General features: G+C 23.6%; 2 protein-coding genes across 3 annotated transcripts in view; one reads left to right on the top strand and one right to left on the bottom strand.

Annotated features, from left to right (window-relative positions):
• The window catches only part of LOC145832303 (meiosis-specific with OB domain-containing protein-like), a 37,219-nt gene extending 36,230 nt beyond the window's left edge, over window positions 1-989 (top strand). The window contains exon 7 of the mRNA XM_082939621.1: window positions 924-989. Coding sequence (XP_082795747.1) covers window positions 924-989 — 66 coding nt within the window. The remainder of the gene's footprint in view (window positions 1-923) is intronic.
• A 1,266-nt stretch (window positions 990-2,255) lies between these two features.
• Window positions 2,256-12,887, bottom strand: LOC145831566 (N-acetyl-D-glucosamine kinase-like). 2 transcript variants are annotated; one of them, XM_082938862.1, is made up of 10 exons: window positions 12,806-12,816; window positions 11,979-12,063; window positions 11,572-11,668; window positions 10,612-10,710; window positions 8,257-8,398; window positions 7,871-8,097; window positions 7,053-7,143; window positions 6,814-6,917; window positions 5,794-5,866; window positions 2,256-3,127 (listed from the first exon to the last, which is right to left on the bottom strand). In XM_082938862.1, the coding sequence occupies exons 3-10, from the start codon at window positions 11,611-11,613 to the stop codon at window positions 2,952-2,954; spliced, it is 954 nt and encodes a 317-aa protein (XP_082794988.1). In that variant the 5' UTR covers window positions 11,614-11,668; window positions 11,979-12,063; window positions 12,806-12,816; the 3' UTR covers window positions 2,256-2,951. The 2 variants fall into 2 exon arrangements, with proteins under 2 accessions (XP_082794988.1, XP_082794987.1); XM_082938861.1 differs by lacking the exon at window positions 11,572-11,668 and having other exon boundaries at window positions 2,260-3,127; window positions 12,806-12,887.
• Window positions 12,888-13,424: the final 537 nt, after the last annotated feature.

The following is a 13,424-nucleotide window of genomic DNA, read 5'->3' as shown; positions in this document are numbered from 1 at the left end:
AAGACGTTAGAATAATACCTGACTCTATAGCTACATCTGTGATAATTAAAAGTTAGACTCGGCTATAAAATATAGTCAATCGCTTTAATGTACCAGTATTAAACACAAACCGTATCTTGATTTCCTAAATAAGAATCACAGCTTCAGAGGATTGCGATGCTGTCTACTGAAAACAGTTGATTTTACGCTTCCGAAGCTACTTTTAAAAACAGTATTACAGTTGTATACATCTCTAAATTAAAAAACTTTCTTTCTATTTACAAATGACTCAATAACTCGTAAAGAATATTATACAACCGCGTCAGTTTCATAAAAAAATTTCATAGTTTATTATATACTTAGTGGCTTCACCAGATTCCGTGCAAAAAATTTGTTTTGTTTTTTGGTTATAAGCAGTTATACATATATTCAATCAAGGCTTAATTGATTGTAAAAGATCGACTACTAGTAGTTTAGTAATTAGATAGCAGATTTAACTTCTAATATTTTACTTTTACCAATAGTAGTGTGTGTACCATAGACATAAAGTTAAGAATATATGTCAGTATGTTTAGGCTATTAGAAAATCGCAAAAAACCGATGTGTAAAGACTTCGAGTTTAATAAACTTACTTTTTAGAAGCAAATAGTTTGCAGCCTGTGTGCCTCTTTTCTCGATAATGCTCTATTTTATAGGAGCAAGTGAAACAGATAAATCACAACTGTATAGTCTTTACGACCTATGAAAGAATTTAGATATTTTAAAAACAACAAAGTTCTATACAATAATTCCCTAAATGCGAAAATTTTTTGAAAATTTGAACAAAATTTTAAAAGTATTGTTCATGTTAACTACTGTAGGGTTTGGTAATCAACGTTGTTATTTTACTTTTAAGAAACAAAGGTGATCTTGCACAAGACTACTGTTAATTGAACACAATAAAGGGAACGAAGCTCAAAAATATGGTCAAAAAACCTGATGTGTATGAAGAATTCATGGTCATCGAATAAGTATTATTAAAAAGTTAGACTTAGAACGGCTAATATAATTCTAATTTTGTTAACTTTCTTAGAAAAGACTGGCGTTAATCAAATAAGTCAAACTTAAAAAAAATTGAATAAGGAAAATGCATTGTTATGATAGTATAAAAAACAAATAAATATTTTATAACACTTTACGAGTTTTAAGAATTAATTTATAAAAAAAAAATTATCAAACCTAGTAAAAAATTAGAATGCTTATATGCTTGTTAAAAGAAATCTGAATGAAAGAATTCGTTGGAATATAAGAATAACAACAATTTGCAAAGTACTTGTTTTATAGAAATGACATACGTTTCTCTTCTAAACTAATAAGACAGCTTGTAAACGCTCTGTGAAACTGTGTCATTAGTTTAACTCAGAGAAACGTACCTCAGTTTAATAACACAAGTACTTTTAAAATTGTTATTTTTATTAAATTTCAAGAATAAAAATTTTCAAATATGCAATGTATCCAGAACAGTTTAGAATTAAAATTGTTGATTAAAAACAGTTTATCTAAACAAGCATCAAGTTTAAAACAAGAGTGATAAAAAAAATGCAAAGTTTTTTTGAAGATGATGTGTTCTTGCGATACAAAACGCAAAGTAAAATTCGTAAACCTTGTTTGCTTTATTTTTTCTCTATCACAAAATAGACTTAATGAAAGTAGCAGTATACCTCGTAATTTTATTCAAATTATATGCTACACTTAATGAATGGTATAAAAAGTAAAAATTCTAAATAATCTAACCTTATATAATTGCTTATATAAATTTTGGTGATAAAAGTTTATAGTTTTTATTCGGTGCATAGCTTAAACAAAGCATTTAACAGAACATGTTTTAATTATAACGTCATTTTCTCTGCCTAAACTTTTAAATGTTTTGTTTAAATCTTACTTTTGTTTCATTCTGTTATACGAAGATTTCGTGTTGAAAAGACTTGGCTGAAATATTTCTGCAATAAATGATTTAACGAAGAAAAACTTTAAAACAAAAAGGTAAAATAAATAATTTAGAACAGTTAATTCAAAAACGATATTACTTGTAAACAAAGATTAATTATTTTAAACATAAAATTTCGAATCTTGGTATTTTAGTAAAAAAAATACCCAATCACAATTAATATACAACTTTTTGGGTGAAAATGCTTTATTAGACTAATAATGAGCTAAAACTGTATTTCTAAGTATAAGATGTTATACATAAAGCTGTATTAAAAAAGTTCAACTATAACAAAAAATTAAGCTTTAAATACAAAGTATGCATACTAAGCTTAACTAAAAAGAAATAGTTATCTCTTAAGCAAGCTCTTAAAAAGTCATTATCGATATTTTAAAAACAAAACTTGGTAGCTGAAAATAGTAACCGAAGATTAATTATAGCATAGTGTTTATACAAAAATAGTAGGAGATAATAACAAAAAGTTACTAAGGTTTAACATTAAAAAGACGATTTTAGGATCTAAAATATTATTATAATATAACAAACTATTGTGATTGTGACTTGAAAAATTGTACAGTTTCATAATTACAATTTAAAAAAAGTAAAGTAAAATTTACGTTACGGCAATGCAATTTTAAAGGTAAAAATTTGCATAGTACATTTAAAATCATAGTTGCCATAAAGTATCAAATTAAATACCAACTGACTCTGTTTTTTATACAGAGAAGTAATAGGAGGATGTAATTTTTTCAATCCAGCGGTTACTAAACTTACATACTTTTATACTTATATCATATATTAATGAAGAAAAAAAAATTGCGTTTACTAAATTTTAAAATGCTTAATTTTTAGCAAACATGTTAAAAAGCACCTTTTAAATATTTTTATATTTTTATAATATATTTTCTGGTGTAGGTAGGTTTTCGTGAAGCTTTTATACTAAAATGAAGTAGTGCATTACAGTTTAAAATTTTTTAAATGTTTTACAAATAAGATAAAGAAAAAATTAAACATGAAAAATATGAAGTAGTTTTGAATTTTCTGTGAAGTTTTGGGGTAAATTAGTAGCTAATAAGCAAGCACCCACAGCACTTGTGATTGTTAATTCAACCAACTCAACTTTTTTAAATTTACAATTTGTATTTTTTTCTACCATTCCTTTTCGAAGACTTTCATCAAATCCTAAAAAATTTATAAATACTTGTTGAAAATTTGCAATGATTAACTATTTATTTAGTTTGAAACCAATAAGTTGTTTTAACAACTTCAAGTTAAATAAATACAGCTTTATAATTATAGTTACTAAAATATTTACATATTATATTTATATAAAATATGTAAATTATGAACAGTACTAGTGGCAACACGTCAGACAAAATAAATAGGGAGCAACCTGATATTATATTGACCAATTATTTTGAAATTTTTAACCAAGATTAACTAATTTTTATTCTTAAAGCTCCAGATTTATAGTCCGTGTTTTTTTATAACTATGGCTTAATATTTTATTGCCATTTTAGTTACTTAGCTTTAACTTTAAGGTAATAATTCACTTTCTATGACTTTAAAAACATATTCATCAATTTTTTTAGTTTCTTACAAGCACTAAAGGGCTCTTTGAGAAAAATTTAGTTTGCCGAATAAACTAAAAAAAAAAGAAAAGTATAACTCGGAATTATCAAAAATTGAAATTTCAGAATTAATTTTTTTAGATTTGAACTGTCGTGTACGCAAAATATTTGTATAATAAAACAAACTAATTTAACTGCACACATAAATTAATTGCACACATTGTCAAAACTCTAACATAGTTCAAAACTTTAAAGTTTGAAACGATGTAAACAAATCGAACTCTACAGCCTGGAATCAATATTGATTGAGGAAGAACGACTCAAGTTAAATACGCAAATAGCATTAAATGGAAAAGCAGAATTATTAACAATTTATTAATTAACATATCTTTACTTTAGTTTTACTTGCTAAACTCTAAAGTTTGTATCTATTTGAATCTATTCATACGTCATAATTTAAATTTATGTTTTTAAATGTTTTACTAACCAAAAACTTTTTGCAAATTCATTTAACATTTACCACTTGAAAATGAAACTAGTATGGTTTTGAAAAGCTTTGTGAAATAAAATAAAATGAGTTATCTTTATATAATAAGTTGCAAATGATATATAAATACGTATAAAAACCTTCCTATAATAGTATAAACTAATATAAATAATTTACAAAACAATAAATGAAGACGCAAATTTCAATATTCTTAATGATTAGAAACTTTTTAAACATACCTATTGACAGAGATGCCAGAATGCTAATAGTGCTATTCTAAATGTTTGTTTTTGTTTTACTACATGTTGCTCTAAGCTGGTTAAAATTTTTGCAACCATTTTATTAGTACATTTACTTTAAAACATTGCTTATTTTCTCTATTTCTACTACTCAAGTTCTGACAACTTAAATTCTTAAACTTTTGTTAAAGAGCTACAACTCAAAAAGTAATATATACTTAAAAAAAAGCTTATGTAGGTCTAATTGATACGTACAAACGCTTTTTTTCTTTAAATTTTATAAATATTATCTAGAAAAGGTTTTAAAATGTAGTAATTTCTAGTATACTTTAAAATACTTCGTATGAAAAAAAAAATTGTTAAATTTTTTGTAGGTAGTAGTTATACCTACACACACTTTTTTTTTTTTTTTCAAATATGTTAAAATTTTTGAGTTGTGGCCCTTAAAAAAAAATTGAACTGTTGAAATTCTAATTGTCCAAATTTTATTTGTCACATAACTGCTTTAATGATTCAATTTAGACCAGGTGTATAAAAATAACTTGTCTACTTTTGCATATAATTTATAAACTTTTTTATTTATGATTAGAGAAATGTTTATGATATTTATAAATAACGACCTCAATTATCAAATTGCTTATATTAAATTATATATACTTTAACTAAGTCTATATTAACTACGTATAATTTTTCATGAATATAAAACTTATCAGAATAAAAAGTATTTTTGTTTAATTAACTATTTACTAGAATATCAAAGTAAGTTTAGTTTCACGATGTTTTTATTGTGAAAGTAGAACAGCTCAATTAATTACGGTCGTTAATCTAATTACATTAAATAATTTTTAGTTAATTACATAACTAAAAATAGCCTTTTAAATATGCTGAGACCCAAACTACAAAAACTTTGAATAATTATTATAATGATAGTGTTTATTATTGAGTACAATTTTCAAATATCTTTTTATTTTTAGTAGATCCTTTTTTAGAATTAGTGAAAGAAATTTTGTTTTATTATGTCTTAACTTGTTTGTTATAAAAATAATTTTTTAAGAGTTTCTAAACTAATAAGGTATCAAATAAATATTATTATTTAATAATAACTTTTACAAATATTTTTCAAACTAAGTGCTAATCAATTTAATATCTCTTCGAGTTATAGTATAATCAAATTAGTTTTCATTTTATAAGCGATCTATTTATAAAAATACACTTCTATGATTAGAGTTACAACTATAGCTTAACTTTATTCAAATATATAAGCTATTTCAGTTTAAAATCTCTTAAATGTTTAATTGAGTAAAATAATATAATAAAGTTTTATATAATCATAAAAAATACTAACAACACATTAAGGTTGAAACGATGCAGTTGAATTTGTCAGTTACAAATTTGTCTATTTGAAATGATGATTTGATAGATTAGTATCAAGTTTTTTTATACTAGTTTTTGATTTAAATTAATTTTTTGCGGTGAACTTTAAAAATTTTACTATAATTTTTTTGATAAGGTAATAAAAAAGACATACAACTTATAAACGCTAAAAAATACCTTTTTTTAGAAGATGTAAACTTTTCCAAACTGATCCGACACATACGACTTTTAATACTTCTTGTTTTTTGTCCTAAATTTAAATTTGTAAAATAATACTGAATTATAAATTACATTTCGTTTAGTTTGTTGCGGAATTTATTGTAAAAAGGAGAACATAAAAAATAATTTTACTTTAAATGATGAAAATATTTTATTACAATTTTTATCAAAACTTATTTCTAACAAATAATATTACACAAAAGTTTATTTATAAAAAGTTTAAACATTCTAACAAAATAAAAAGTTGAATATATCTGTTATAGTTCTTAATATATCAGTTTACATAGTAATTTATAATGAGAAAAGCTAGTAGAAAATTTAAAATTAAACAAAGATTGTTATAAGATAAATATGATATGATCAAACAAATATTTAATATGTACAAATATTTACTGTTAAAGAGGCGTTCCTTTTAGTATAATAATATCATGGGTTAAGAAAAATTTAAAAAATAAACAAATTAAAGAATTTATTTGACCTAATGTTCACAAATAAACATAACGTTCAGTAATGAAATGTAAATAAAAGGAAAAATATCTATATTATAAATACGAGTATTTTTGTAATCTAAAATAAGTATTTTTTTTGTTATTGCAAAAACTTTATAAACTGACATAAATTTTATGAAAGGAATTTCATTAATAAGTTTTAAATTAAAATATAGATAAGCAAAATTGTTAAGTGCAGTTTAATATTTTATTATACTTGACAAGGTCGGAATTATTTTCTCGATAAAACCTGGTAGTAAATAAATTATTCAATTTTCACTAATACTACTATCTAAATTTTATGATGAAAATAATAAATTACAGCTACACTTTGTTTTAGTATTTAAGTTTGTTTTGTCGCATATTGCCAAAAATTTCCTAGACTGAGCAACTTTGTATTCCTATTTTACTTGATCATTTTCATGTTTAATTTCAAAAAGCTATGGGTTTAAGAAATAAACAGCTTTAAATAAAAAATCTTGTATTATACCTCGGTTTGAACAAAAGAAGACAATGCCGTCACGTGATCCGCAAGAACTTGTCCAGCTTGGGTAAATATATGCTTGCATAAAGCATCATTTAGTTCATCACAGCCTATCAATTAAGTAATACATCTTTATTTTTAACAGGCAAAAGCCCACTGAAATAATGATTAAAACATTTAAAGTTTTTTTGAAAAAGTACTGAAAACTGTCTTTAAAAGAAATTCTAAGTTTTAATTAAAATTACCTTTTTGTGAAAGATGTTTACAAAAACTAGCTATTTTTTTCTTTTTAAAGTTTGTGTACATCACATCAAGTAGCTGCATTCGGTCCTCTATCTTGAAAAATAGATTTTAAAAAGAGTAAAACATTAAAAAGAACTTTAAACTCTTAGACCTTATTTAAAATAGAATTTATCATAATTTACAGAAAGGTAATCAATTTTACAAGTTAAGTTAAAAACTCTACATATAGGATAATATTTTAATAAATTTTTAATATGATCAACTTTATCTAACTAATGCGTTTTTTACCAATTAAACTTTCTTAATTTAATTAAACGTGTGAAAGTTTAGTCAAACAAATACGAAATAAGCTGTCAAAAAAGACTTCGTTAAACAATCAATCCCAATGAGCATAGAAGCCCTTTAATCAAATAAAGTGGGTCACATTGTAATTTTACAGCTTTTGTTGGTTTAATCTTTTAAGGGTTCGAAATTGTAACATAGTAAAACTTAATACTAGATTTAAAAAAATTTTTAAAGAAAATATTAGAAAATTATTCAACACTATGTCAGAAAGCTTGTTTTGAATAAACTTATATTTATTAAGCTCTTTAATGTTTTAAAATAGATTGAGCACTATACTTCATATAGTTTTTATACTTATTTTTAATAAAAACAAAAATGTATTTGTTCACCTTTTATGAAGTATAGATCTTTATTTATTTTAAAAATCAAGCCTATAGTGTGTTTTCAAAAATTATTTTAAACTAAAATACTTTATAACTTCTAATGTGATTACTTATCTTTTTTTTTAATCTGAATGGTAATAATAAACACTCACTTCAAAAAATTCAAAAATAAGTTGGCGGCAAACTTCAGGCTTATAAGGAGCAACTAACAAGCCATCATCATGATCAAAAACATATTTTATGGCAAGCATAGAAATCCAATAAGCACTTCCCTGATCCCCAATAACATGACCCCAACCCCCGCATCTTTTAGTGGACCCATCTTTTAAAACAAGCTCACAATTTGATCCTGTGCCTGATATTAACACCATGCCAGTACCTAACAAAAATACTTTACAAACTTTCATAGTAATACAAAATTAAGTTATCTAAACGTTTCATATATTTTTAACAATTTTTTTACGACTATAAAAATTTTGCTCCTGATGCTACTAATCAGTTATTTTTTGTACTAATATGACAAATTAAAACAGTTTACGATTTTCTATTGCAGTGGCAATTGACCCCATGGTATCTCCTTTGATCACAACACGCTCTGTCACATGAGGAAAATCTGATAACATTAGTTTCTCTATTTTGCTTGCTTTTTGTACTTGTTCTGCTCCACTAAGCGAAAGACCCTTTAAAAAATAACTCTTTAAAATTATTTAAAACTAAAGCACATATAAAAATTGTTTTTATTGGACTTATTATAAACTAAAACACTGTTTATGCTATTTGATGATTACTAAATTTATAAATATATTTATTCATTTAACTACAGTAAGAATATTATAATTTCAAGTATCTCAAATCTTTTCTTGGTTGTGTGTTGTTCTTCGTGATTTTTTTGTCTTTATCAAAATCATTTTAAATAAAAAATATTTTTTATTTTACAAAAAAATCTTCCAAATTATAAGTTCTCGTTACATTGCCGAAAGTACTTTCAAAAAAATTCGTCTTCAGTAGGCAATTGTATTAGAACTGAATTAATTCAAAATTTTCTTGCATATAAAAAGTTTTAAAAAAGTATATTATGACGTAATTATAAATCAAGTTTTAAAGTAAACTTTGTTTTAAAATGCCTGGCTTTGAAAATTTGAAAAGTTTTTAAAATAGTAAATTTTATTAGTATCTCTAGTTTAAACTCGCAAAAACTAAATTTAAAAAAAAATGAAATAAAATCAAATCAAAGACAAAGGACTAAATGAAATTAAATTGTTAAACTTTGATGTGTTTGATTTAATGTGTTATAATACTTTAAAATGTAAAAATAAAATGAAAATACTAATAAAAATAGTAATCGAGCTTATTGTTGGTTAAAGTTAAAAACCCAAAAATAAATAGAGTAAATAAACATAATAAATAAGTCGATAAAAGTAGTAGTGCGTAAAACAGCAAAAATCAGCACAGCCATAACCTGGACTTTTAAATTTATTAAAAAGATAGTAACATAAAACATACGTCAAAACTCTCTTAAATCAAGGTTAAACTTTCAAGCATTGTTATACCATTGATTAATCAGTTTATAAGTAGATAAAGTAACTTTGCATAAACTTTCAAAACTATCTAATATAACAGTTAAAAATTGTAGCAATCAGATTTTTATTTTTAATTTTAATCTAAATTTGGGTTTAACATTGAAATTTATAGTTTTTCCAAATTACAAAGAGTACAGCTGTGTTTTTTGTTAAATTTAATTTTTGTCTGTTAAATATTCCTAATAACTAGTAAAATATTCATTCCTTTCTTTTAAGTCCCGAATATATCTTAAAAGAGTAGTTTTAAGTTTGATTTCGCTACTATTGTTATGCCTTTTGTTTCTACTTTTAAACGAAAAATCTGATGACCTTACATATTGCTTACTGTTCTCAAATGTTACTACTGTCATTCTATAGATTGTATTTATATATTTATATTTACATTAGTGAATTTTATATATATAGTGAATTATATATCATACTCATATTAAGCTTTTTTACCTGCTATTCTTTATGAAGTATTTATCCTTTTTAGAATTCCATAGAACTGTGTTAATTTTTTAACATAAAGAAATGTATGTCAGTTGAATAAATCAAGTACTGTGCAATTTTTTGTCAATACTGTTTATTCCAAGGAGCTTGTTTAGATAGAATCTTTATTAACAAGTATTTTTTGAACATTTAATGATAGCTAAAAACTTATACACCCACCCTAGATTTATCAACAAAGAAAACTGAAACAAAGAATTAGAATTCAATACAAGAATATTCAGTAGATAAATAGTGACAACTTGATACAAGACACTGTAGCAGATGAATAGCAGCAACTCAATACAAGAATCTAATGTAGTAGATGACCAATTTTTTATTTCTCCAACATTTAACTATGTAAATCCTAAACTATATTCTCTATTCATTAACTCAATTATCACTTGTGCATGACTCTTTTACTAATATATATTTGCTAGTAAGGCCTCTTTCAGCACTGCTTACAGGCAGGACATTCAAAATATTAGATTTCATCCATTAAAAGATATTCAATCGTAAACAAGTTTCATGTATTTCTTGTGATTATATTTTATTTTTGTTAAACAAGATTTACTGTCAATGAATAATAATAATTTAGATAAATATCAATATACATAACTCTAAAGGTTATATATAAAGTTAGTCAGTTTCCAGTACTTGAACTATGTATATTAGGAAAAATTTAATCAAGAGATATTAAGATAGATATGAGTGGCAATATTTTACCGTTTTATAACAGAAAAACTTATGATTTAAGTTATGCTTTAAATTTATGCTAAGTTATAACTCAATCATAAAACATCTACTTTGAAAATATTATATGTAAATATGTTCGAATAACAAACCAAGGATTTAAGCTTTATACATCTATCTATACCAATTGACTTTTTTGCTTTAGAAACCATTTCATCAATTCTTCTACATACTTCTATTTCATCGATTTGCTAAAAAAATTCTAGATCAATTACATATCTATAAAAAAAGTCTTTTAAATTCAGTTCAGTTCATGATTTGAATAAAAAATTATACCAGTGCTTCAGATATCATCGTATTTATGGTATATCTTCATTATAAAACTAGGATATTACAATTACAATCTTACAATAATGATAATAGTTACCAAAAAATTCAAATTTTAAAAATTCAAATCTTAGGTTATTTAAGGGGCTTTATCTAAAAAATAATTTGATATTGAAGAAATTAAAACTAACCAGAAGATTTATTTCAAAAACTTATGATATGAATAAAATTGAATTATTTTTTTTTATATAATACAAAAATAATCTTTTTAAAAAGCCTTTTTTTAAATGTTTGAAAATAAATGAACTTATTTTGGCCATATCTAAATAATAATTTGAAATTGATAAAAAATTTAAACATACCAGAAAGTCAATCTAATGAAGGTTATAATGGTAAAAAATTATTTTTGAAAACAATATACATAAGCTTAAAATTATCAAAGTTTGAAATGTTATACACAATGTATTGCACACACTGAATAAAGACTCTAAACAAATCAAAACAGTTCACAGAAAAACAATAATAGCGTAGGGATGTATCAGTTATTTTTTTAGTCTAACTTTTAGATATATAGCTAAGCAACCAGTACTTTTTATATCATCAAACTAGAAAATCAGTCAAAAGATTTTTATTTTCAAAAATTAACAAAAAACATAGTTTCAATGTTTATAGTTATAATACTTTTATATTTTAATTATATTTTTAAAATTATTCATTCAATTTTTTATAACTATAGTTTATTAAACGACGAAAATAAAAGCGCTCAAAATATTTGGTCCTAAAACCTGGTGCACGAAGAACCTTTTGGTTATTGAGTCGTACACCATGGATACCTTTTAATGTCTTGACCAGGACAAAAATAACTATTCCAAGGCAAAATTTCTGTAAATTTGAGGTTTCTAATTCAAAATAAAAAGACTTTTAGCCAATATAGAAATTTCAGAGAAAAAGACTATGAAAAAATTGTATTCATAGGTTTGTAAAACTAAAATAAAGCTGGTCTGTTTATTAAAAACATAACTAATTAGTTGAATATAAAAATCAATCATAAATATATTGTCCCACAAAAAATTTATAACAGATTATCTATTTTTAGGATATTTAAATACATGAATTAAGTTAAAATATTCACTACTAAACACAAACAACATCCCTTATCATAAATTTTATTTTATAAAAGCTTTAAACAAACCCAAACATTGGTGTCAAGTCCAGTTTCAAAAGCTAAAATTTTCCCATTTTCATTCATAATTACAATTTCAGATCCACTTCCTCCTCTATTTATTTAAAAAAATCAAAATTAAGATTTATAAATTTAACATAAAATGTGTAACCAAGTTTAATTTAATGTTTCATTACTAAAGCTTTAAAGTTTTGATTTAACTTATATTCTAAGTGCTTTTAAAATTTTTGTATAAAGATAATATATTATATCACTAATGAAAAATCAACTTAATTTTAGTGTTATACAATAGTAAATGCTACTCAAAAAATAGAACTGACTTTAATAATTAAATTGGGGACAAAAACTTTGAAATATCATTCAACTGTTTCTAAACTATTATAAAGATTTTTAGCAAGTAAGTTTTTTTTATAGTAAAAGTTTTATCTAAAGCACAAATTATTAAAAGCTAACTTTCAACTATCAACTTTTTTTAGTAGATCATATTGCAATATAATTATTTAATTATTTATATTTGTTATATTATATTTTAAATTAACTATTTATTGTTTTGAGAAGCCTTAAAGTTATGAAAAAATTAAAAAACATTTACATACGCTGCTTGAAATTTTGTTTTAACATTGTTTCCTTTATTTCAACTACATTTTATTTGCTACTGCAACTACTTAGTTGCATAGAAGCACTCCTAACTAAATCAATTTAAAAAAATTCTGTTGTTAAGTTAATAAATATTAATTAATGTAAAAGTTATATAAATGTGTTTTATAACTAAAACATTTTAAAATATTTATAGATGATATCTAAATATTATGTTGATCCAAGAAAAATAAACTTACCCGTTAACTCCTCCATACATTTTTTATGATCAATTTTAGCAGTTTCAAACTATAAACACTTAAATATAAAATTATAAGTCTGAAATCATAAGTTTAAAAAATGTAAAAAATCAGTTATTAATTGGCTATATATCAAACTTATAAATATGAAAAAACAAGACCTTAAAAAAAATTAGACAAAATACAAATAAGCAACATGTAAGCCTGTGTTCATTATACTAAACAAATTAAAAACTTTAATAGAGTGAATACAATTAAAAAAGAGCTGGTTACTGCTTTAAATAGTTACAACACAATACACTAAAATTAGTATGATGTATTTTAAACAATTTCTGAAACTCTTTCTCATTTCAATTAAGTTGTTGTTTAAAGAAAGAAAGTTTCTCAATAGGGTACTATAAGTAATATACTATAATTACAAATTGTAGACACGTTTTTTTGAAAACATTATATTTACCAAATGTAGCTCATTAGCTTAATTTTTTAGACACTTACAGCGCTTTTGACTGTAAAAATTTTAAATCAAAATGTCATAGACTAGTGGAAAATAGTATGTGGTATATTCTTTTAAACGATTATTTACACATTAATCAAACTTGCATTTTTTTATTATTATATT

The sequence above is a fragment of the Thalia democratica genome, chromosome 3, assembly GCF_965202585.1.
Source record: "Thalia democratica chromosome 3, ktThaDemo2.hap1.1, whole genome shotgun sequence".
NCBI classification, from domain to species: domain Eukaryota; kingdom Metazoa; phylum Chordata; class Thaliacea; order Salpida; family Salpidae; genus Thalia; species Thalia democratica.
This window is presented reverse-complemented; position numbering and strand designations above follow the sequence as displayed.

Excerpts from the sequence above, each read along its gene's own strand:
- LOC145831566 (XM_082938861.1), bottom strand. The coding sequence starts at position 12,825 with ATGTATGGAGGAGTTAACGG. Across the intron at positions 8,098-8,256 it reads TGCCACTGCAATAGAAAATC|GTACTGGCATGGTGTTAATA; the intron begins GTAAACTGTTTT and ends TATTTTTGTTAG. Across the intron at positions 6,918-7,052 it reads TAAACATCTTTCACAAAAAG|GCTGTGATGAACTAAATGAT; the intron begins GTAATTTTAATT and ends CTTAATTGATAG.